Genomic DNA, 26,865 nt, shown 5'->3' on the forward strand with positions numbered 1-26,865 from the left:
ATATTGTCAGTCTCACTGACTCCTCCAAGCCAATTATTCAACTGCTGTCATCCATACCTAATATTTAAATAAAAAACTACATAAAATGTGCAAGAGACAGATAAAGTTGATGACATTAAGGATTGAATGTAACTTGTCCCTCGCAGCTAGTTAGCAGGCTGGTGGGTAGGTATTGAATGCCATGAGTGCTGGGACGCAGTGCCACCCCATCCACCTCAGCATCTGCTGCAATTATAATAGTGATGGGGTAGGCATGAAGAGTTCCATGTGTCTCTGGGTCCATTTAGACCCTTAAATGGTCAATTAATATTTATTACCCAGATGGTGGGTAGACAGTATCAAGTATGCATCTTGCCACATTCCACTGGGGAGACAGGTGGCTGGTCAAGGTGAGAAAGGAGCTTTTTCACACTTACAGGCTCCCCACACATAGCTGAGATCTCCCAAAAGCACCTCCTCCCTAGATTCCTGTCCCTCTATTTCCTTATATATCTTGGACCCACACGTTGTTTTGCTTGGGTCTGTCAGCCTTGTCTGGTGAGAGCCAAGACAACTCGCAATCCATCTCATTCTCAGTTTGCTTCCCCCCAGGCCCTCTGCAGTTGCAGCAGTGGCCAACTGATCCCACCGGTGCTGCTGAGACCAGAGAGCTGTCAGCCATTTGATTGTCTGTTAAGTGGCTACTGGAGCAAGCAGCCTAGTGGTGACAATCTCACCTTCAGCACTTACATCAGGAACCCACTCCCACATAAAATTCAGTTCCATTCAACATCCTAACAGTTGCAGATTAGATGTTTTTGCTTCGAAGCCTGTCTTCACTAACTGTCTCTATTTCTCTTTCCTTCTTTAAGATTAGCATCTTTGACCAAGCATTTAGCACTGATCCTAATTCTTCCTTTCTCAGATTGGTATCAATCCTTCCATTTCAGTGAAGTGCCTTCATATGCCTTACTATATTAAATGTGCTACATAAATGCAATCTGTTAATTGTAAAATAATTTATCTTGCTAGTACAGACAAAGTATATTCTCTCCCAAGTATTCAAAGAATTCTTCTCTTTACCAAGCACTGCACATGAGCATGAATGAAATGAAATTTAGGGACTTGAACCTTCAAAAGACTTCCATATAAAAGAACACACAAAAAAATGGCATTTGAAAAAATTGCTGATAATGTTATAGTCCAATAAGCTCAAAGACATTGCCTCTGTCCCTGTCTTCCCCATCTCCAAGACAGAGTCTGCCTTGTGCTACTTGACAATATTCAGACAGACATTGAGCAGGCAATAGCTGCGGTAGAGAAGAATCTTCTGGCATCTGAGTTCCTTGATTAAATTGCTGTTTGTAATCAATTCAAGGTATCCATGATATATTCACTTTAAATAAATGATTTGCATGCCATAATTGCATGCAAAAGAGCTATGGTTTCCCACATTTTTGGATGAGATTGATGAGGTACTGCTGTGACAGTTTCTACAGAGGACTTGCCACTAGGTCCCATCTATTTTTTTGAAGATACAATTTTAATAAGAATTAATACTTTGCTGTACCCATTCAATTTTTCTGCTTCATATTTTCAGTTAAAACAAAATCAGTTTGCTGATGATACTGGAGAAAGAACTAGCTTGGAAAGGTTATAGTGCAAAACATCTGCATTAGCATATACAGTAATGCTGACTCATTCATGGGTTTATGTATATACCGCTATTGATGTTAATTCTCATACTTCATCTGGGCTTGAATGTGACACTTTGAATTCAATATACTTGATTAGACCATTAATATTTATGACTTAAAGATAAACATTTTTAAAAATTGAAGTGGATATCATGAAGTAAAACAAAAAAAGGCTGTTCAACAATAATTCCTTGGAACTGAAATTCATATCATTACAAAATCACAGAATGGTTAAACCATAGAATGAGGTCATTTAGGACACAGTCTGTGCTAGCTCTCTGCAAAAAATGCTTTGCTAGGCCCACTCCTGATACTGTGTCTGCAGCGTTATCAATTCATAGCTCCTCTAGTATCACACTGCCTTTTCTTTCACTGTGTATAATTGCATTTTAAAAACACAGAAAAGCATGAGAAAACTGCTCTATTGTGTATCAGTTTTATCCATTTCACATGCCACTCTATATTGATAATTTTCTTTGGCAACATTGAATTACTCCCAATTGCGAGTGCTGTCTTCTGGGAAGCTACTTTGGTGATGGAAGGGTAGGTGTGAATGGTCAGAGACGCTATCAATGTCCAGATCTTGGGTGGTGCCATGATGTCTGCTCTGAGAAAGATGTTGGTGAAGCAGGGTGCATTCAGGGTGCAAAGTTCAGAAAGGCCTGTCTGTGAATTAGATAAAAACTGAAAGAACTGTGGATTCTGAAAATCAGAAACAAAAACATAGATTGCTGGAAAGCCCCCAGCTCTGAGGAAGGGTCACTCAACCTGAAATATTAACTCTTATTTCTCTCTATGGATGCTGCCAGACCTGCTCAGCTTTTCCAGCAATTTCTGTTTTGTGTCTGTGAATTGGAGTTCCATTAGGAGGTTTGTATTTCCTTTAAGCTAGCAGCTTCCAGCAACTCCTGCAAACAACTAAGTCCCAAACGTAACCATTTCTGCCTTCCATGTGGTACCAGCCTACGACATTGCGAGACCTTACCAATCGTAGGGAAGTCCGCATCTCCTAAATCATGCCTTGGTGAGGGAGCAAACAAAGAAAGGTAACAACGATACAAATTCCATAGCAAATTCTATAAGACAGTTATGATTGACCACAAACTAAATAAGCATGGTGTCAATATTGCTGCTGTATAAGAAATCTGATTAGCCAATACAGGCTCAGTCCTAACTACCTTGCATTCACTTGCTGTGGAGTGTGGGTCATTGTTCAAAAGTATTTCATTGGCTGTAAAGCACTTTGGGACAACCAAAGGTTGTGAAAAAGCCTTTAGAAATAAAGTATCCTCCTTTTTTCCAATGGAACACCTGCCTCCAGTACAGGCTTACTTAAATAAATAGTATTCTTGTGAGTTGATCCAAGGAGTAGCAATTAATAATGAATATCCCTTCAGGCAACCCTGAGGCTATTACTGTCTTTCTAAAGATTCCTCATTCAAACCTGTCATGGCTGAGCATTGGTAATGGATGTTAAGAGTTTACTTGACTATGGCAGCTAGGGAAGTCACCTCTGTCATTACAGTCTGTCCTCACTTGAAATCAATGTCTTCACTTTCCAGGAGGGATCATGGGACAGAAACTGAAAACTACAAAAGCCTTTGCCAGTTCAGCGAAGATCCACCAAGTCAGCAAAGTTCAGAGTTTTGAACTGGGATGTTGTGTTCCATATGCCTCAAGGAACAATTTATTTAATCACTGGGAACATGAAAACATGACGTTCAAATAGCTTATGTGATTATATTGGTTGTCGGAACAAATCTTATGAAAGTCTGTCTTGGATCACAATTTTACATCCACTTAGAAAAAGTAAGAATGCAATACCCATTGCCAATCTATTGCTGCTGGTATTTTACCAATGGAAGGGTGGCCTAACACCACATGGCAAGGTGTGCTTCAGGAAAGGGGTGGTGATGTTACTTCCTGTTCAGGCACATTGTGGCCTACCGAGGTCCCTTTCAGAGAGAGCAGTCTCTACATGAAGAACTACCCACTCTTCAATCACTATTTCCAGCCCCTGGCCAAGCCCAGATGAAGTTGCCACAGTTATCTTTAATGACAGCCTCCAGTAATGCTTCTGGTCTTGGGCCTATTGCAGTCTCACTAGGGCTCACTGTTCTCAGTTACAACAATAGGACCAAAGAGCAGCAAGTGTTCTAACTAGCTGGAAGCTTTTGGAGGTGGGAGATCCTGCTTTGAAGAAGACGCTAATACTTCAGGCAACTTACTGCCTGATGATAGTAAAATCCAGTTATGATTTCCAGGGCTAGCAGAGGTGGACTTGTTTTGTTTGTTAGGGCCATTGCTTTTCTGTTAAATCCCAAACGTTGTCTTTGGAGTTGGAACATTGCATTGTACTTCCCTCTCCACGCACACGAATGCAAGTTCAGACTCATGATTTAATGCAGCAATCAATGAAAGTTGCATTGTTGGAGGTGGTGTATTTCGGACATGTTATTTACCTTCAGTTCCACCTACTCTCTCAGCTGTTTGTCAAATAACTCACTATACTTCTGGTCGCCTTATCATATGAAGACTATTATTAAACTGGAATGAGTTCAGAAAATATTTACCAGTATGTTGCCAGGACTGGAGGATTTGAGATATAAAAATAGACTGGAAAGACTGAGACTTTTTTCATTGAAATGTAGGAGGTTGAGGATGACCTTATAGAGGTTTATAAAATCATGAGGGGCATTGGTAAGGTAAATGACATGGGCCTTTTCCCTATGGTTGGGAAGTTCAAAACTAAAGGGCATATTCTTAAGTTGAGAGGAAAAAAAGTTAAAAAGGACGTGAGGGGCAACTTTTTTACACAAAGAATGTAAATTGCCAAAGAAAATGGTAGATACAGGTACGGAAACAATGTTTAAAAGTCAGGAAAGGTTTGGAGGGATACTGGGCTAGTGCAGGCAGGTAGGGCTAATTTAGTTTGGGATTATGGTCAGCATGGACTGTTTGGACCGAAGGGTCGGTTTCCATGCTGTATAACTATGACTATTTAGAGGAAAAACTGGTCACTCTCCCGAATGTCCTGGCCAATATTTATCCTTCAAATAAAGTCTTTAAAAATTCATCATCCACTTATTGCCATTGAGGAAACTTGCTGTATGCAAGCTGGCTGTTGTATTTCCTATGAGTGCATTTAAAAAAAAGCATTTAGTTAGTTGCAGAATGCTTTGGGACATCATGAGATCTTGAACCTCAGTATACATTATGCACATATATCTTCTCAACAAGCTTAAATAATTGACCCAGCTATTTGAATTCTGAACTATTTGATCTTGTTGCCACTTCAGAGAGGTTACAAGGCATCATTATATTAAGACAATCTGATATATATATATATAGCAGCTGAGTATTAATATTTTGATGGATTTACTCAAAGCCTTTGTATCATGCTGGATTAAAACATTACTCATACTGCACAAAATGACAGCCCTGTTACGAGTTTTATTACGGCTTATTCAATTTAATAGGACTGTGTAGGGCAATTGTAAAACCCTCTAGGACTCGTTGGGTGAGGGCACTCAATAATGACAGAAGCAGGGCCGAAATAATTTATTGTCTCGGTAGATGAAAATAGATACTGGTTTTCAGCTGCATTGCTGCCAGAACAAAGGTCAAAATAAAATCTCTTTCAAAGTCAGAATCACAGAGCATAACTTAAAGAAAATATTAAATGGAATTCTTTCGAAGATCTAAAGGGAACAAAAATAATTCAAGGTAGTTGATAGGAACACTGCAGAGTTTCGATTGTTGTTCATGCTGAAAAAAAAGATAATGTCAGCTGATAAAATTAAATGGGACTGGGGCTATCTCTTGGCTTTATCCTCTGAGCAAACTTCTTGGTGACAGAATTTAAAAATGCAGCGGAGGCCTCAGAGAATTAAAAACCATTAAAGTTACATTTGTGAGATGCCAACATTTCTATAATGAAGAGCAGCAAGATTGAAAGGCTGTCACCTCACATGGGACATTTGACAGGTCTCTCTGGAAATCAAGGTGGATATGCATGGACTGGTTGATACACATTTCAAACAGAGGCATAAGGAAGGCAATGGTTCAGTAGGAATTTCCATTAAATCTTAAAATCTTAACTTCCTTCAGCATCACATTTTGATGTCTTCTTAGGGCACTGCTTATTTGACACCCTACTGGGGAACAAATTGCTTTCTCAGTGAGATATTTAGACAGTTCTGAATTGGGTGATAGGAATCACAGCATGCCAGACCTGGAGTAAGCAAACAATCAACAATGAGCAATTATGTGCCATCTAAAATGGGACAAATAGCAACATGGTTGACATGACATTTCATTTACAACTCAAAGTGAACACTGCTGCTCTAATTAAATTATATGCCCTTTAGTTCAGGGTGTATTTATTCAACCATAAATAGTTTCTTTATATGCATTAGCTTTCCTCTGAGATCAAATTCCATTTATATGGAATCTTTAAAATAAGAAAACATCCCAAGGTATTGAGAGGAGCGTATTCAAACAAGGACTTGATATCAAGTCACATAAAGAGGCATTAAGGTGGTAATCTGATCACAGTGATATTTTGTAAGGGGGGTGTGTTTTTATAAGAAGATAGAGAAGTAGCCAGGTGGAGAGGTTTAGAGATGGTACTTCAGAACGTATCTTTCAAAGCAGTTCAAAGCAACACTTCCATTTATGAATTGGAGGTGCCGGTGTTGGACTGGGGTGGACAAGGTTAAAAATCACACAACATCAGTTGTAGTCCAACAGGTTTATTTGGAAGCACTAGCTTTCAAAGCACTGCTTCTTCATCAGGAAGAAATTGTTCATTCTTGGGAACCTAATTTGGACTCCCTCCAATGCCAGCACATCCTTCCTTAGATACATGGCTCAAAGTTGCTCACAATATTCCAAATGTGGTCTGATCGGAGCCTTATACAGCCTCAGAAGTATATTGTAGCACTTTGAAATGAATGCTAACATTGCATTTGCCTTCCTGACTACCAACTGAACCTTGATCTGAAGAGAATGCTGAACTAGGTTTCATTTTCAGATTTCTAAAGCATTTCCCCATTTAGAAAATAGTCTACACCTCTATTCCTTCTATGAAAGAACATAACCTCATACCTTTCCATATTACATTTGATTCCTGAATAAGGGACGGCACAGTGGCTCAGTGGTTAGCACTGCTGCCTCACAGCACCTGGGTCCCAGGTTTGATTCTAGCCTCGGGCGACTGTCTGTGTGGAGTTTGCACGTTCTCCCCGTGTCTGAGTTGTTAATGAAATGTCATGTCAACCATGTTGCTCCGATTTCCTCTCACAGTTCAAAGACGTGCAGGTCAGGTGAATTGGCCATGCTAAATTGCCCATAGTGTTAGGCACATTAGCCAAAGGGCAATGGGTCTGCGTGGGTTACTCTTCGGAGGGTCGGTGTGGACTTGTTGGGCCGAAGGGCCTGTTTCCACACTGTAGGGAATCTAATCTAAACGTACTGACAATCACCTACCATCCAAGTCAGAGAGAACTTGACTTTCAGAAAGGCTACTAACAATGATACTCTAATAACTCAGGGAAGCTTATGTCAGTTGTAATGTTGGAGTTTCACCACATCTGTGAACTTTGACAATATACCAAGATGGGAGAGAATTTGTTATAACCTGGTCATCAGCACAAGATTACCACATTAGACTTTCTGAATGTTTAGGGCTCTATTCTCTGAGCCAGACCACTGTACCTGATACTAATGGACAAATACAGATGACTTCTCAATTAAACAGGTAAGATGGGGTTTCTGTCTCTCAGTCGCTGTTTGTTGTTAGTCTGCAGCTGGAATTAGTGCAGACACAAGAAAAAACAAAATCAATACTATACTTTGTAATTTATACAAATGGACACATCTGAACCATTTGACATATTGACCATACATAAAGACTATTTATTTTACATGTTCATGCAACAAAATTCTAACTTTAAAACTGCTTTTAAACAATAGACAATAGGTGCAGGAGTAGGCCATTCTGCCCTTCGAGCCTGCACCACCATTCAATATGATCATGGCTGGTCATTCTTAATCAGTATCCTGTTCCTGCCTTATCTCCATAACCCTTGATTCCACTATCCTTGAGAGCTCTATCCAATTCTTTCTTAAATGAATCCAGAGACTGGGCCTCCACTGCTCTCTGGGGCAGAGCATTCCACACACCCAGCACTCTCTAGGTGAAGAAGTTTCTCCTCATCTCTGTCCTACATGGTCTACCCTGTATTTTTAAGCTGTGCCCTCTGGTTTGGCACTCACCCATCAGCGGAAACATGTTTCCTGCCTCCAGAGTGTCCAATCCTTTAATAATCTTATATGTCTCAATCAGATCCCCTCTCAGTCTTCTAAACTCAAGGGTATACAAGCCCAGTCGCTCCAGTCTTTCAGTGTAAGGTAGTCCTGCCATTCCAGGAATTGACCTCGTGAATCTACGCTGCACTCCCTCAATAGCCAGAATGTCTTTTCTCAAATTTGGAGACCAGAACTGCACACAGTACTCGAGGTGTGGTCTCACCAGGGCCCTGTACAGCTGCAGAAGAACCTCTTTGCTTCTATACTCAATTCCTCTTGTTATGAAGGCCAGCATACTATTAGCCTTCTTTACTACCTCCTGTACCTGCATGCTTACCTTCATTGACTGGTGTACAAGAACACCCAGATCTCTTTGTACTGCCCCTTTGCTTAAATTGATTCCATTGAGGTAGTAATCTGCCTTCCTGTTCTTGTCACCAAAGTGGATAACCATACATTTATCCACATTAAACAGCATCTGCCATGCATCCGACCACTCACCTAGTCTGTCCAGGTCACCCTGTAATCTCCTAACATCCTCCTCACATTTCACCCTGCCACCCAGCTTTGTATCATCAGCAAATTTGCTAATGTTATTTCTGATACCATCTTCTATATCATTAACATATATTGTAAAAAGCTGCGGTCCCAGCACAGATCCCTGCAGTACCCCACTGGTCACTGGCTGCCATTCCGAAATGGAACCGTTTATCACTACTCTTTGTTTCCTATCAGCCAACCAACTTTCAATCCAAGTTAGTACTTTGCCCCCAATACCATGCGCCCTAATTTTGCTCACTAACCTCCTATGTGGGACTTTATCAAAAGCTTTCTGAAAGTCCAGGTACACTACATCTACTGGATCTCCCTCGTCCATCTTCAGAGTTACATCCTCAAAAAATTCCAGAAGATTAGTCAAGCATGATTTCCCCTTCATAAATCCATGCTGACTCTGACTTATCCTGTTACTACTATCCAGATGTGTCGTAATTTCATCCTTTATAATAGACTCCAGCATCTTTCCCACCACTGAGGTCAGACGAACTGGTCTATAATTTCCTGCTTTCTCTCTCCCACCTTTCTTAAAAAGTGGTACAACATTAGCCACCCTCCAATCCGCAGGGACTGATCCCGAATCTATCGAACTCTGGAAAATAATCACTAACGCATCCATGATTTCTCGAGCCACCTCCTTCAGTACCCTGACCTCCATTTCACTTGCATCTTACAGTAACTTTGACTATTCTGTATTGTTCAGTGAGCTTCAGGAAAGATTAAAAATAATATAGTGGCAGTGTAAAAGAATATCATAGGGTCTATGATAAGAATATTAATAGGCATCACGTGTAAAAGATTAAAATTTGTATGATGAGTCAAATTATTGTAATAATGCTTTTAAAAATGTTTTTGGTTTATCAAATGAATTTGCTTTCTGAATCATAGAATCACAGGAGGATGTTGAACAACTCAGCTCTTTGGAAAAGCAGCTCACTAAAGCCATTCCCCTCCCTTGTCTTTGTTGTCCAGCAATTTTGTTTCACTTCAAATATTTATCGAATTCCCCAAAAGCCTCAAAGAGATCTGCCTCCAATACACTTTCAGGCAGCGTATACGAAATACCTACATGGCCTTTGCTTCTTTTGTGAATCACTGGTGTTCTCTGATTTCTAAACCTTCCACAAATGGGATCAGTTTCTCCCTATCTAATTGGTTCAGACTCTTCATGATTTTGAACAACTCTATCAAATCTCCTCTTAATCTTCTTTTCTTCAAGTTGGAAAGTCTCAGGTTTTCCAAACTATATGTATAGTTGAATTTCCTCATCCCTGAACCATTCTTGTGACTACTTTCTGCACACTCCCTCATAACTTTGCATCCTTCTGAAGGTTCAATGTCCAGAACTGGACTCAAATGCTGCAGTAGAATTTGAACTAACATCGTAACTCTGTTGCCTTTATAATACATGACCCGATTTGTTATACCCCAAATCCCAAATATTTTATTAACTGTTTTTTCAGCCTGCTCTACCACCCTTAGTGACACTTACAAATATACATCAGGTCCCTTTGCTTCTGCAGCCCCTACAGAATTGACAGTTTTTCCCTGTTCTTCTTACCAACACGAATCACTTCACCTGTCTCTGCATTAAACTACATCTGCAAGTTGTCCACCCATTCCATCAGCCTGTTTAATCTGTCTGAAGAATATCACTGTCCTCCTCATAGCGTACAATACCTCTAATACTGATCATTGGTCACCTGACTTTAATTCTGTTACTTATAATCAAATCCAATGTGCCTTAGGCCCTAGTGTCCTTACCTGTGGGCTGTCGAGGCCTGGATTTAAGTCCCACCTGCTCCACAGGCGTGTAATAATGTCTTTGGGTTTAAAAAAAATCCAAAGTGCTTTCTCCCTTTAGTGGCTCTTTTACAAACAAAGCAATAGAATAGTTATTACTAGAAATTCTTCTGTCTTCCCATGAGAGACAATATTGTTCCAGTCAATTTCAGATAATTTAAATCTCTAACTACTGTAATTGGTTCCTTATTAATCCTTTTCCTTATCTCATTTTACATTTCCAGATTAAGCTTTCTGCCAGGCCTAGGAGTCCATTGCAATTCTCCAAGAATAGTTCACCTCTGTTCTCTTGTATCTATTCTACCCAAAGTCATTCTATATCTGTCCTTTTTTACATTCCATATTTGCTCACTTATGTCTTAGAACTGGAGTTTATAAATAATGTCACTCCATCTCCTTTTGTTTTCTCAATAGTTTCTTTTAAACAATTTCCATCATTCCAAATATGAGTCTCATTGCTTATAATTGTTCGACTGCATCTGTGATATTAGTCATTTACAAGCTATCATCCAGTGCAAGACATTTCATATCACAAATGTTTTTGACAGACGTGTTGCATAAATACAAGGCATTTTACCTTTTCCATTTAATTTATTAACATTTTTACTTTCTCAGTCTCATCCACCATTATTATTAAGTTTTTTACATTTATATTATGTTTTCACAAGTACAACTTAAGGTTTGCATCAGTCAACATGGATCCACTCTTTCACCTGCCACAGCTCCCCCACTTATTTTGCAATCTATGCCTCTTCCCTAATAGGACTTCTGATTAGCTTTCTCTTTCAGTTTAGGCAGAGCACATCTTATTGGTATGGACTGCAATTATTCTAAAAGATATCCCACCTTTTGAGGAATCCAAACCATGATTCCTTACTTCAACATCCTGGTTATCTAGTGGTCAGCCATAGCACATAGAATTGGTGCAATAACTATTTCTGACTCCTGATTGACCATGAAGGATAGACCTGCCCTTCAGATCTGAAATTACCTCCCGACTGCATCTCTCTGTCTTTTCTTTTTAAAGACACTCCTTAATTTCTTTGACCAAGCTTTTGCTGTGGAAAAAATTTCAGTGGCTCAAAGTCAAATATTACTAATACCCTCCTGCGAATCACTCTGAGCCATTTTATGACATGAAATGTGTTTTATAAATTTGAGTTATTGTGTTAAGATTGCTAGATTGCTCAATGAGACTTTCTTTGAGGTCAGTGACAAGTGCCATTATTTCACTGCTGACCATAAAATCTGGGCCAATGGAACTGTCACGGATCAGAAGGAAAAATGCTTCAGTAAAAACAACATCAGCAATTTTAAAACCAATTTCTTTGTCCTAAACGAAACCAAGAGCACACAAAGGAATAATATATAGTGAATTTGAGACGTCCCTGGACATAATGAAATGTAATAATCAATAACACAACCTGGTGTTCTAGTCTCATTGGCATTTACAGAAAAGGTCCATTGCAGGTTTATTCCCTGCATGCTGCCATTTAGATGGTGCTTTAGGAATTGAAAGAAAAAAGAGGCAATTTGTTGCAATGAGATTTATGTTTTGAACAGTATGTGCACCATTTTCTCTCTCCAATTATTCAAAATGGAAACAAGATTCATAAGCCAAAATTTTACAGATTTCAGGGAGCTTGCTGTGTGTGATAGGGTGGGATAGTGATGGTGAGTGAGTAGCTGTGAGGCAGGAGGCAGGTTGCATTAAATCAATTGGGCAGGCAGGGAATGCTATTCTCATCACCTTCTCTCTGCTGCCAGTAGACGCCAGGCCGCCCACCAATTAAGGCTGATAAGCCTCAACTTCAATTGTCTGCCCTCTGGAGCCTTTTGCATCATGGCCGTCCTGGGATGACTGTAGTTCCAGCACTGTTCTACCACTTGCTGTGGAACTCATGAGACTGAAGAACTGCTTGCCACCTGATTGACAGCTCTTGGAGGTAAAACAGAAGGAGGCTATTCCATTTGTTAATTCCATGGCAAATCTCTGCAGAATAAGTTAGTTAGTCAGTTCAATTTCCCTGCTCTAAACCCACAGCCTTGCAAACCTATTTCTTTCTGGTATCTATCAAATTTCATGAGCATTCACAATGTAAAAGCTTCCTTCTCACATTCGGCAGATCCCTTACACAAAATCTGATAATCTATGTCCCCTTGTCCTGTCTTCTATCAGCTCATGGGAACTGCATTTTGTTTATACAGTCATGGAATCAGACAGCACAAAAACAGACTCTTCGGTCTAACCAGTCCATGCTGAACATAATCCCAAACTAAACTAGTCCCACCTGCCTGCTCCTGGCTCATATCCCTCCAAACATTTCCTATTCATGTATTTATGCAAATGTCTTATAAATGTTGTAATTGTGCCCACATCCACCACTTCCTCAGGAACTTAATTCCACATGCTCTAAATATGTCAATTTTGGACACTTCTACCAAATCAACCTCCTTTGCTCCAAGGAAACCTACAGCCAAATTCCTCATTCCAAAATTCATTCAGGTAGATTTTATCTACACCCTCTCCAGGACCCTCATGTTTTCTAAATGGTGGTGACCAGAGCAGGGTGTAGTACTGTAGTTGTGCTAAACCAGATCTTCATAAATGTTCAATGTAACTTCTCTATTTTTTCACTAATTTTCTCTTTATGAAGAACAAAAATATAAAAAACAAAACTCAATGTGAAGTCCATATGCTTTACTGACTACTCTCTCAATATGTCCTGCCATTTTCAAGAATCCATGCACATGAAATCATAGGTCTCAATATTCCACATTCTTTAGAATTATATTTTAAAGCTATATTGCACCTCCATATTCCTTTGCAAAATGCACATCGTACTTTTCTTACATTAAATTCCACTTGCCATTTGTCTGCCTATTCTGCCAGATCTTCCAGATCCTGTGGAGTCAGTTCATATCATCCTTACTCTTTGCAATACTGATAGGTTTTCAATTTTCCAATATCCAAGTAATATTCATTATTATAAAGTCTGTCTTTTGTTTTGTCAAAAACAATGTTATTTGATAATGGTTTTCCAAGTCAGTGTTTCCAGTACTTAAAATAGCAATTTCTATTTTTTTTTCTTTTTTTTTTAGAATCAGTCTAATAGCAGTTTCTAAGGTGACTGAATATTTGCATGACTAATTCAGAAGTTCGAAATCCATTAAACTGGACATAGCCTGTTGAGAAAACTTCATTAAAAATAACTATCTTGAAGGAGTGTGAATGGGCTAGCTCCTTAACCATTCCTTTGGCATCCAATGGTGTATCCAATTGGGTGAGGGCCAAGCATTAGATGCCATTACCTTAGGCAATGAATTTGGGCTAAAAAAGGAATTCATCATCATAATCTTATCACGCGGAGTCATGTAGTGGAATCCACTAGCCACAACTATATTTTGGCCAATTGGAGAGAGGGTAGTATATGCAAACTAACTAAAAGAAAGTGAGCATTGCAGATGCTGGAGATCAGAGTTGAGAGTGTGCTGCTGGAAAAGCACAGCAGGTCAGGTAGCAACTGAGGAGCAGGAGAATCGATGTTTCAGACAAAAGCCCTTCATCAGGAATGAGACTTGTGGGCCGGGAGGGCTGAGAGTTAAATGGGAGAGGGCTGAGAGTTAAATGGGAGAGGGCTGAGAGTTAAATGGGAGAGGGGTGAGACTAACTAAATCTCAATTATGTTTAAGAAACAGTTCTTGTTTTTAACCTGTAAAAAAGCAGGAAGAGATGCAGAAGAAGCAGGGACCTTGAGTGGGGCATTCTCACTCTCTGTCCAGCTTACAAGTTTGAGTCCTGTCTGTTGTTCAATCATCTACATGTTGCAGGCAGACTTTTAAGAATCAATGCAGCAGTTTCTGCCTCTATAAGAATAGATTCATCATTGCAATTAAAACATTTTGATGGTGAATCCAGAGGGATCGTTAAACTTAGCTTGAAATGAGTCAAGAAATCATTCCAAAAAATCTGTATACCTTTAACTTATTTTGTACTTTTCAAGTATTCCTTAATCTAATCTTTCACTTTGTAATTTATTTGTGCGTGTATATCTGAATGCATGTGTGCATGAAAGCTGGAGTGTTTTTATTAGTTTTATTTGACCGGGTAAAGTACAATAACTCTATTCAGCTTTCCTTGTAAAAACCTACATGGAATTGTGTGTGTGTATCTTTTTAGACAGCATTACAAAACCATTGAAGTGATGTGGAGCAGAAGAAGGTCATTCAGCCCATCAGGCCTGCACTGACTTGTTAATTGAGTTTCATTACCTGGTGCTTCTTTTCTTCACGTTATGTTTATCAAAAAAAAATCTTGAATGCCTCAACTGAACCAATTTCTAATGCATTCCCATACACACTAAGTGAAAAATGTTTTTCCCTACTTTGCTTTTTTTGAAGATCACTTTAAATTTATGCCCTTTTGTTCTTGTTTCTTTTATGAGCGAGAACAGTTTTTCCCTATCTATCCTATCCAGCCTATTCATGACTTTGAAAACCTCAATTAGATCTCCTCTTTACCTCCTTCTCTACAAGGAGAACAGTCCCAACTTCTTCAATCTAACCTAATAACTGAAGTTCCTCATCCCTGGAACTATTCTTCTAATCCACTTCTGCACTCTCTCTAATCTGTTCATATCCTTTCGAGAATGTGGCAACCAGAACTGTGGACAATACTCCAGCTGAGGTCTAACACGTTTCTTATACAAGTTCACCATCACTTCTATGCTCTTGTACTCTATGTCTTATTAATAATGTCAAGGATACTGAATGCTTTATTAACTGCTTTCTTCACCTGTCCTGCTAGAATAGTGAGCCTCTGGAATTCTTGTCCATGGAAATCAGTTGAGGCCAAAATATTGAAAATTTTCAAGAAGAAGTTAGATACTGTTCTTGGAACTAAAAACACCAAAATGTATGGTGACAAAGTAAAAATAGAATATTGAGCTGGATGATAAGCCATGATCATGTTGAATGACAGAACAGGTTGAGGGCTAAATGGCCTACTCCTGCTCCTGTTTGTAATATATCTGTAGTTCAATGATATGTACACATATACACTCAAGGCCCTCTGCTCTTGCACATCCCTTTGAATTTTATTCCCTAGTGTACAGTGCCTTTCAATGTTCTTCCTCCCAAAATGCATCATGTCACGCTTTGTGAATTTGCACTGAAATTCATCTGACACTTATCTGCACACTCCACCAACCCGTCTATGGCATTCTGGAGTTCTTCATTGTCCTCCTTACACTTTACAATTCTTCCAAGTTTTGTGTCATCTGCAAATGTTGAAATTGCCCCTGTATTCCAAGATCTAAATCATTAATATAGATCAGGAGAAACAAGGGTTGCAATACCCATCCCTGGGGAATTTCATTACACACCTTGCACCAGCCCGAAAGATATTCATTGACCATTACTCACTGTTTCCTATCACTCAGCCAATTTTGTATTCAAATTGCTATTGGCTCTATTATTTATCATTTCTCTCACAAGTCTGTTGTGTGGCACTGCATCAAATTCTTCTGAAAATCCATGTATACCACATCAATAGTGTTACCCTCATCAGGCCTTTCTGTTAATTCTATCTCAAATAATTGTCTCTCAAGGGTTCCCCAAAACTGAAGTTAAATTGACAAGTCTTTAATTGTTGGACTTATCCTTACAACCTTTCTTGGACAAGGCTGTTAATGTTAGCAATTTTCCAGTTTTCTAGCATGTCTCCCCAAATCTAGGGAAGACTGAACTATTGTGGCCAGTTCCCCACTTTAACTTCCTTCAAAATCCTTGGATGCATCTTATCTCATCTGTGCCTTGTTAACAGGCAAAACTGAGGACTGCAGATGCTGGAAACCAGAGTCCAGATTGGAGTGGTGCTGGAAAAGCACAGCAGGTCAGGCAGCATCCGAGGAGCAGGAAAATCGACGTTTCGGGCAAAAGCCCTTCATCAGGGATACAGGCAGGGAGCCTCCAAGGTGGAGAGATAAATGGGGGTGGGGAGGGGGGTGGAGCTGGGGAGAAGGTAACAAAGAGTACAATAGGAGAATGGGGGTGAGAATGAAAGTGATGGGTCAGAGAGGAGGATTGGGGAAGGTAGCAAAGAGTACAATGGGTGTGTGGGGGTGGAGATGGAAGTGATAGATCAGAGGGGAAGGTGGAGCGGATAGGTGGGAAGGGAGATAGGCAAGTAGGACAGGTCATGGGGACAGCGCCGAGCTGGAAGGATGGAACTTGGGTAAGGTGGGGTGAGGGAAAATGAGGAAAATGGTGAAGTCCGCATTGATGCCCTGGAGTTGAAGTGTTCCAAGGCAGAAGATGAGGCATTCTTCCTCCACGTGTCAGGTGGTGAGGGAGTGGCGGTGGAGGAGGCCCAGGACCTGCATGTCTTCAGCAGAGTGGGAGGGGCAGTTGAAATGTTAGGCCATGGGGCAGTGGGGTTGATTGGTGCGGGTGTCCTGGAGATGTTCCCTGAAGCGCTCTGTGAGGAGGCGACCGGTCTCCCCAATGTAGAGGAGACTGCATTGGGAGCAACGGATGCAGTAAATGACATTAGTGGATGTGCAAGTGAAGCTTTGATGGATGTGGAAGGCTCCTTTGGGGCCTTGGATGGAGGTGAGGGAGAAGGTGTGGGCGCAGGTTTTGCAATTCCTGCGGTGACGGGGAGGGTGCCAGGATGGGAGGGTGGGTTGTTGGGGGGCGTGGACCTGACCAGGTAGTCACAGAGGGAACAGTCTTTGTGGAAAGCGGAAAGGAGTCGGGAGGGAAATATATCTCTGGTGATGGGGTCTGTTTGGAGGTGACGGAAATGTCGACGGATGATTTGGTTTATGCGAAGGTTGGTAGGGTGGAAAGTGAGGACTGGAGGGGTTGTGTTCTTGATACGGTTGGAGGGGTGGGTTTTAGGGCGGAGGTGCGGGATGTGGATGAGAAGTGTTGGAGAGCATCTTCAACCACGTGGGAAAGGAAATTGCGATCTCTAAAGGAGAAGGCCATCTGGTGTGTTCTGTGGTGGAACTGGTCCTCCTCAGAGCAGATATGGCGGAGGTGGAGGAATTGGGAATACGGCTGAGGTGGAGGAATTGGGAATACAGCAGAGATGTTTGGCTGAACTGGTCCTCACCCTTAACAATTTCTCCTTCAAATCCTCCCACCTCCTCCAGAGCAAAGGGATAGCCATGGGCACCTGTATGGGCCCCAGCTATGCCTGTCTCTTTGTCGGCTACGTGGAACAGTCCATCTTCCATAGTTACACTGGCACCACTCACCACCTCTTCCTCCGCTACATTGATGACTGCATCGGCGCCACATCGTGCTCCCACGTGGAGGTTGAGCAATCCATCAACTTCACCAACATATTCCACCCTGACTTTATATTCACCTGGACCATCTCTGACACCTCCCTCCCCTTTCTGGACCTCTCCATCTCCATTAATGATGACCGACTTGACACTGACATTTTTTACAAACCCACCGACTCCCACAACTACCTGGATTACATCTCTTCCCGCCATACCTCCTGCAAAAATGCCATGCCATATTCCCAATTCCTCCGCCTCTGCTGCATCTGCTCCCAGGAGGACCAGTTCCACCACAGAACACACCAGATGGACTTCTTCTTTAGAGATCGCAATTTCCTTTCCCATGTGGTTGAAGATGCCCTCCAACGCAGCTCATCCACATCCCGCACCTCCGCCCTCAAACCCCACCCCTCCAACCGTAACAAGAATAGAACCCCCCTGGTCCTCACTTTCCACCCAACCAACCTTCGCATTAACAGCATCATCCGCTGACATTTCTGCCACCTCCAAACGGACCCCACCACCAGAGATATATTTCCTTCCCCACCCCTTTCCGCTTTCCACAAAGACTGTTCCCTCCGTGACTACCTGGTCAGGTCCACGCCCCCCAACAACCCACCATCCCATCCTGACACCCTCCCCTGCCACCGCAGGAATTGCAAAATCTGCGCCCACACCTCCCCCCTCACCTCCATCCAAGGCCCTAAAGGAGCCTTCCACATCCATCAACGTTTCACCTGCACATCGACTAATATCATTTATTGCATCCGTTGCTCACAATGCGGTCTCCTCTACATTGGGGAGACTGGATGCCTCCTCGCAGAACGCTTCAGGGAACATTTCTGGGACACCCGCACCAATCAACCCCACCGCCCCGTGGCCCAACATTTCAACTCCCTTCCCACTCTGCTGAGGACATGCAGGTCCTGGGCCTCCTCCACCGCCGCTCACTTACCACCCGACGCCTGGAGGAAGAATGCCTCATCTTCTACCTTGGAACACTTCAACCCCAGGACATCAATGTGGACTTCACCAGTTTCCTTATTTCCCCTTCCCCCACCTTACCTCAGTCCCAATCTTCCAGCTCAGTACTGTCCTCATGACCTGCCCTACCTGTCAATCTCCCTTTCCACCAATCCACTCCACTCTCCCCTCTGATCTATCACCTCCATCCCCACACCCATTCACCTATTGTACTCTTTGCTACCTTCTCCCCAGCCCCACTACTCCCCCATTTATTTCTCCACCCTGGAGGCTCCCTGCCTTTATTCTTGATGAAGGGCTTTTGCCCAAAACGTCGATTTTCCTGCTCCTCGGATGCTGCCTGACCTGCTGTGCTTTTCCAGCACCACTGTAATCTAAACTCTGGTTTCCAACATCTGCAGTCCTCACTTTTGTCCTGGGCCTTGTTAACAGTCTATCCAATACTTTCGCCCAATCAATTTTGAACCCTTCAAATGACTGAGTTCCCTCCTCTGTCACCATGGACTGTGTAGTAGCTCTTTGGTAAAGACAGATGCAAAGTATTCATTAGACTCAGCCATCCCCTCTGCCTTCAGCTGTAAATCCTCCCTTTTACCACCCGTTTATTATTTACAGAGGAACCTCAATTATCCAGCATTCGATTATCCGAATATCGGATTGTCTGGCAAGATCGCAATGTTCCAGTGTTTGGCTAAACTATGTTAACCGGCATTCGATCGTGCGGAATTCAATTAACCGAACGAAGGTGTTCCAAAGGCATGAGAGGCACTAACAATTGGAGGTTGTTTTTTCATCATATGTACAATAATCTCAACAGCAGCTGTCTGAGAATTTACTCAACTTTCAACAGATACTAAGAGTTAGTGTCAATGCTGTGGAACAAGGAGTCTTCAATTGGAAGAAGAATGTCTCATCTTCCTTGGGATCCTACAGTCACATGGCATTAACATTAACTTCACCAGTTTCCAAATCTCCCCTCTCCCACCTCATCCCAGATCCAATCCTCCAACTCGATACTGCTCTCTTGACCTATTTGAAATGTCCATCTTCCTTTCCAACTATCTGCTCCACCCTCCCCATCGACCAATCACAATTACCTCCCACTTGCATACACCTATTGCCTTCCAACCTACCTTTCGCCCAGCCCCAACCCCACCTCCCTGTTTATATCTCAGCCCTCTGCCTCCTTCACATTCCTGATGAAGGGCTTATGCCCGAAACATCGACTCTCCTGTGCCTCGGATGCCGCCTGACCTGCTGTGTCTTCCACCACACTTTTTGACCCTGACTGTCCAGCATCTGCAGTCCTCACTTCCTCCTTTATAAGTAACTGGCCAATTACTTGAACAAAAACATGCTATATCTGTAAAACACAATGTTTCTGCCAAAAGATGTACGGACCTTGGAGTGCAGGTTCATAGCTCCTTGAAAGTGCAGTCACAGGTAGATAGGATAGTGAAGAAGGCGTTTGGTATGCTTTCTTTTATTGGTCAGATTATTGAGTACAGGAGGTGGGAGGTCATGTTGCGGCTGTACAGAACATTGGTTAGGCCGCTGTTGGATTATTGCGTGCAATTCTGGTCTCCTTCCTATCGGAAAGATGTTGTGAAACTTGAAAGGGTTCAGAAAAGATTTACAAGGATGTTGCCAAGGTTGGAGGATTTGAGCTATAGGGAGAGGTTGAATAGGCTGGGTCTGTTTTCCCTGGAGCGTCGGAAGCTGAGGGGTGACCTTATAGAGGTTTATAAAATCACGAGGGGCATGGATAGGATAAATAGACAAAGTCTTTTCCCTGGGGTGGGGGAGTCCAGAACTAGAGGACATAGGTTTAGAGTGAGAGGGGAAGGATATAAAGGAGACGTCAGGGGCAACTTTTTCACTCAGAGGGTGGTACATGTATGGAATGAGCTACCAGAGAAAGTGGTGGAGGCTAGTAAAATTGCAACATTTAAAGGGCATCTGGATGGGTATATGAATAGGAAGGGTTTGAAGGGATATGGGCCAGGTGCTGGCAGATGGGACTAGATTGGGTTGGGATATCTGGTTGGCATGGACGAGTTGGACTGAAGTGTCTGTTTCAATGCTGTACATCTCTATGACTCTATGACTTCAAGTAGAACACAGTCAGAGAGCAACTAAAGGGAAAATGGCTATTCTCACACTGATTGACTAGAGCAACTTAAAATTGAAGAGAAATCAAACTTAGTTCTGAGGAAGGGTCACTGGACCCGAAATGTTAACTCTGATATCTCTGCACAGATGTTGCCAGAGCTGCTGAGCTTTTCCAGCAACTTCTGTCATTGTTTCTGATTTACAGCATCCGCAGTAAACCAGTAATGAATTTATATGCACTTCACAATCATGGATTCTCACTCTTGATGAAGACTGCATGTTTTGCCCTCAAATTCTTTCAAAAAGTCAAAGACGTTGGACAACACAGGACTAAAAGTACCTTTAAGCATTAGTGCACTAAATTATTTCAGAACAAACTATAGCATCACATTAAAAGTTAGCGACAAGCTATTTTGCCTCTATATTTCCCGGAGGATTCCACATCCTTTAATGAAACAGGTTTGGAAGCAACTTCAGGAAATGATCAGAATCAGAATAATTTTCCTGTTGATAAAAGCTAATCAAATGGTGTTCAGGCATGGTTACTATCACTTAACCCAACGTGACAGCATTACAGCATATAATGAGGAACTTATTTATGAAACTAGCCACTCCAGCCACAGTGTGCAGTGGCCAACAAGTCAAAATAGGCTCAAACAACAACGACAGCGATAGAAGAAGGATCAAGGAGATGCCATTCATGGTTCTTGAAGGGTGGCCCAACCAAACCCCAGTGGCTTCATCATGAAGTACTATTTTGAGCACTGACAGCAATTCACAATCATGGACTGGTGTTTCATGAAAGGTTGGTCATTCTAGCTTGACCGAGGGAAGATACATCAGAGGCACTTGACAATTGCCAAATTCAGAGCCAGAGCTTAGATATTGGTATGGCAACCAGGAATTGCAAAAGAGATTAGGACCTCATAGCTGACAATGACATTTTGCTCTTCACAAGCTTGAGCAGTCAATGATAACTACCACTTCATCACCAAACGCAGGGGAACAGATCTATTTATATTTGATGTGCAGTTGTACTTTATTGCTCTTCACTAAATTTCATTGTGGATAGAAGTAAAAGATATGTAATGCCATAGTTATATTGTCAGGATCTTGCCTGAAATATTTGATGCACGTGGGGTTTCATGTGTCAGAGAATGGACCACAGTTTGCTAACATGTCCGTCGGCTAATTTTCTGAAGGTTCTAGATTTGAACACATAATAAGCTCCTATGCACAAAGCCATGCTATTATTGCCAATATTGGAGTCAAGGGCAGCCTCCAATATTGATCCTCGGCTTCAGGCACGGTCAGTCAACAACCTGATGCAGTCACAGTCAGGGGATCCATGCCTCTACAGTTTAGGGAGTAGCCCACGGTCAGACCCATAGGTCCAGTGCAATCAGTCTGGGGAATGGTGGTAAAACAATTGGGGAGCTGTACAAATTAAACGTCTTCCATTCATCATTCAGGCTGTTTAATTAAAACACTCAAGTCGGGGGCTATGGTCAGTACTGATGTCCATCCACTAAATGTCAACAGGGAGAACAGGTAATTGTCAGGGGCCATTGCTGTGGGAGGGAAGCTGAAAACTTAATTGTGGGATTGCATGCTAAGATGCAGAGGTGATTGCAATTATGAATAGGAGTAACTCAATATTTAAAAGGGGAGACAATACTGCATAGTAGGGAAAGGGATAATGTAACTGTCACTAGCATCCTGGCTTCCATGTGGGTACAGGTAACACTGTATCTGGCATGCTGACTGAATGCAGGGGGTGCAATGATCACTCAAATTTTTTTACTGGCTGCGCAGGAGGCCTACGTGCTGCAATGGCTTCTGGAACAGGAAGTCAATTACTGGCGTACCGATGCTAATTGCCATGTGTAGAATATCAGAACGGCATCACATGTGCGCATCCACATAACTTGGAAGGAATGTTGCTGGGGGGGCTTAAAGGGGGTTAACTAGCTGAAGCAACCTTATCACTAATAAATATTTTAAGCCATCTGTAAAGATTCGCCTTGTGTCTTTTGTCAGTATTCAGAATTAATTATGTTAAATAAATGGTATTACCTATAGGCAGACTTATTGGAAGAGACCCAAAAACAGGACTGTTCCCCCACCCTGACTTTCACGCTGATTCTCACCCTCCTCAAGCCAAATAGGTAATTTGTACTTTTATAGTAGTATTGAGTTTTATTTTAAGCATGAGACAGTATGATTAGACAGTTAACAAAGTGCAGTGTTGATATTTGTCATTCTGAGGACAGAAAACTGATTGTTCACACCACTATTGGACTATATGTCTTACAAATATGCAAAATAATTTAGCTAACCAATAGAAAATTGTGCCTCAGTTGAGTTTGACTTCAATTCACTTTCTATCAAGAGGAGGGAGTTCATATAGTGGCATGTGCTTTATCTAATTAATCAATATGGACTGAGTGCCCTCTATGACAATCAATGGGCCTTTCTAATGTTAGTGAGACAGTTTGCAGAAAATGTGGTGTTCGTGTAACAGTGCACTCACACACACAAGCACACATATACAATCACGATCACACTCACACAGACCCTCTCTCGTACACATGCTCTCTCTCAGACACACACCCCCCCACACTCACGCACACCCTCTTATGGGATATATTCCTTCCCACTCACTAGCACACACATACTCTCTCTCTCTCTCTCTCTCTCTCTCTCACATACATGCATACACACACACACACATAAGCCGATGGGGTGAATTTGTATTTGCAGATTTGTTTTTGCAGATACATTCTATTTTGTTCAAAAAGCATACAAATGATGGGCAGTCAGTCCATGTGACATTTTTTCAAATCCTACTTTGGAAATAAGACCAGTCTGACTCAAGGTTGGGATACAGGCAGACACTAACCACACACCTTTAATGCATTCGCTGAGCTGAGATGTCACCTTAAGCTATTGAATCCCTACAGTGTGGAAACAGGCCCTTTGGCCCAACAAGTCTATACAGATCCTCTGAAGAATAATCTATCCAGACCCATTACCCTACCCTATTATTCTATATTTACCCCTGACTAATGCACCTAATCTACACATCCCTGAACACTATGGACAATTTAGCATGGCCAATTCACCTAATTGGCATATCTTTGGATTGTGGGAGGAAACTGGAGCACCTGGAGGAAACCCATGCAGACACAGGGAGAATGTGCAAACTCCAGATAGATAGTCGCCTGAGGCTGAAATCTAACCCTGGTGCTGTGAGGCAGTAGTGCTAACCACTGAGCCACTGTGCCACCCTGAGTGTGACTTGAAAGAAGTTCTGAGATTTACATATTAATGAATCGAAACCTGCAACCCCATTCTGCATGATTAAATACTTAAGAGCCATCTAGATTTGTTCAATACATTGCATCAGTTGTATCACAGTTTGATCTTTTACTATAAATTCTGTGTCATATGATCCTACCCCATGAGCTACCTAATGAAAGAGCAGCGCTCTGAAAGCTTGTACTTCCAAATAGGCCTGTTGGACTATAACCTGGTGTTGTGTGATATTTACTTGGTCCACCCAAGTCCAACACCAGCATCTCCACATCATGGCTATCATTGAAACAAAGAATTATCATTAATCAGGCTAAATCTTAGAAATAATTTAATCTGGTGCAAATCCAGTACATCAATTGTGCAATTAGTCTGTTTTGAAACATCAGCCTTCCCATCATCTTATGTTTTATTGTAGGTGTTTTAGTGTTAGCTAATCATAAAAATCTTCTATAATTAAATGTACATTTATCATATCTTAGTGCCTTTACCCATGTATTCTAGTCCAGCCCTTTAATTCCATAAATTAGGAGTTTGGACAATGTCAGGAGCTGTCCTGTATTCTTTCAATGTTACATAGTTGACTTTTCAAGCTCTGAAATTGGATCAAATTTTAGAATAAATATTTTGGACCCATAATTCATTGACTACTATGACAGTGGAGCAAAGACATGTATTACCTATTTCTCGATTTTTACTGCGATTGACATTGGTTTACATTTTAATTTAAAAATAGCGGAAAAGGTAAATGTTTTGTGCTTAATCTTACCCCACAACCTACTCCATTTTGTTGCAGACACTCAATCCTACGTAGACCTGCATCAGGAAGAAGTCCAGCTCCACAACCTGGTCTTGGGCACAGAACCCCACCCATCTGTAGCACACATTCCTCCGCAGCGTAGCGCTGATAACGATTATACTGCAAATGGAGATGTTCAGCAGTTAAAACAAGGGGAATTTTGTAATTCACTGAATCAACAGAGTGCAACTTCTAGTATAATCATAAAAGCAAATTACTGCGGTTGCTGGAATCTGAAACCAAGAGAAAATGCTGGAAAATCTCAGCAGGTCTGAGAGCATCTGTAAGGAGAGAAAAGAGCTGACGTTTCGAGTCTAACTGACCCTTTGTCAAAACTTTTCACTGTTCTGTACCTCTTATTTCTTGATTGTCTCTCTTTCTCTCGCTCCCCACTCTCTCATCACCTTTTTCCTCTCCTCTTCCCCCTTTGCTACCCTTCTCCCCTGTTTTCCATTTTGCCTCTGCTTCACCCATCCCCCACATATTTTGTCACATAGCACCGGCTTCAGCCTTGGTCATTCACAGCTCCTAATCTCCCCATAATCTCTCTATGCACTGTCATTATCATCTCTTTATTGCTACCTTTGCTTCTGGAGCCATGACTCACCTTCTCTCAGCCTAGTATAAATACCTCCCTATTTCTCCCTCTTTTTAGCTTTGACCAAGGGTCAGTTAGACTTGAAACGTCAGCTCTTTTCTCTCCTTACAGACGCTGCCAGACCTGCTGAGATTTTCCAGCATTTTCTCTTCTAGTATAATCATTTGGTTGTTACCTACTGATATATTAACAAAGGTAGGAACATATCACAGCACCAATTTCAGATAATAATCCTCTGTCCTGGCCCATCCACATTGACACTACAGTCAAGAAAGTCCACCAGCATCTCTATTTCCAGGAAAGACTAAGGAAATTTGCATGTCCACAATGACTCATCAATTTTCTTAAATGTACCATAGAAAGCATCCAATGCATATACATGCAAATCAAGGATCACAGGCATAGTTCAATGATTGTGTGTTTATACACTGCAATATAAATGCACATTGTTGATCTTTATCCAATGTTAAAAGCACTTTTCAACAATAACAACTTACATTTATATTCATGAATGTTTTAACATGGATTCTCTGGTGATTAGAGTTATATATGACACATAGGAAGACAGTTGTGGTTGTTGGCAGTCAGACATTTTAGCTCCAATATATCTCTGCAGGAGTTTCCCAGGCCCAGTGTCCTAGGCTCAACCATCTTCAGCTGCTTCATCAATGATGTTCCCTCCATCATAAGGTCAGAAGCACGGATGTTTGCTGATGATGGCACCATGTACAGCACAATTTGCGACTCCACAGATACTGAAGCAGTTCCATATCCAAATGCAACTGGATCTGGACAATATCCAAGCTTAGTTTGACAAGTGGCAAGTAACATTTGCCAGGCTATGACCATCACAAATAAGAGAAAAGCTAACCACCGTGCCTTGACGTTTAATGATTTTAGCTGAAAATGAGTTGCTGGAAAAGTGCAGCAGGTCACACAGCATCCAAGGAGCAGGAGAATTGATGTTTCAGGCATGAGCCCTTCTTCAGGAATGATTTTAATGATTTTACCATCACTGGATTCTCTACTATCAACATCTTGGGATTACCACTAACCAGAAACTCAACTTGACTCATCACATAAATATAGTGACTATGCAATCAATTCAGAGACTAAGAATACTGTGGAGAATAATACATATCCTCACTCGCCAAAGCCTGTCCACAAGACACACATCATGATGTGGAGGGCCAATGTGCTCAACACCATCAACTGCCAATTTCCAGAAGCCATTCTACAAATCATCCACTTCATCCTCGACCACAATTGTCTTCATCTTTGACAACCAGTTCTTCATCCAAACACATGGATCAGCCACAGGGACCGAATTTGTACCCCAATATGCCAACATTTTCATGCACAATTTTGAGCAAGGCTTCTTTACTGCACGGGACCTCTGACCAATGCTATACA

General features: G+C 41.6%; 1 protein-coding gene across 2 annotated transcripts in view; it reads right to left on the reverse strand.

Moving 5' to 3' along the window:
• The window catches only part of prkn (parkin RBR E3 ubiquitin protein ligase), a 1,164,944-nt gene that overhangs the window by 112,383 nt on the left and 1,025,696 nt on the right, over positions 1-26,865 (reverse strand). The window contains exon 9 of one of the 2 annotated variants that reach the window (XM_043696306.2): positions 24,825-24,974. The exons of the other annotated variant lie outside the window; for it this stretch is intronic. Coding sequence (XP_043552241.2) covers positions 24,825-24,974 — 150 coding nt within the window. The remainder of the gene's footprint in view (positions 1-24,824; positions 24,975-26,865) is intronic. 2 annotated transcript variants of the gene reach the window in all.

This window comes from Chiloscyllium plagiosum, unplaced genomic scaffold (genome assembly GCF_037043375.1).
Source record: "Chiloscyllium plagiosum isolate Xiang-an unplaced genomic scaffold, Cpla_swu_hap1 HiC_scaffold_10, whole genome shotgun sequence".
Taxonomy (NCBI): Eukaryota; Metazoa; Chordata; class Chondrichthyes; order Orectolobiformes; family Hemiscylliidae; genus Chiloscyllium; species Chiloscyllium plagiosum.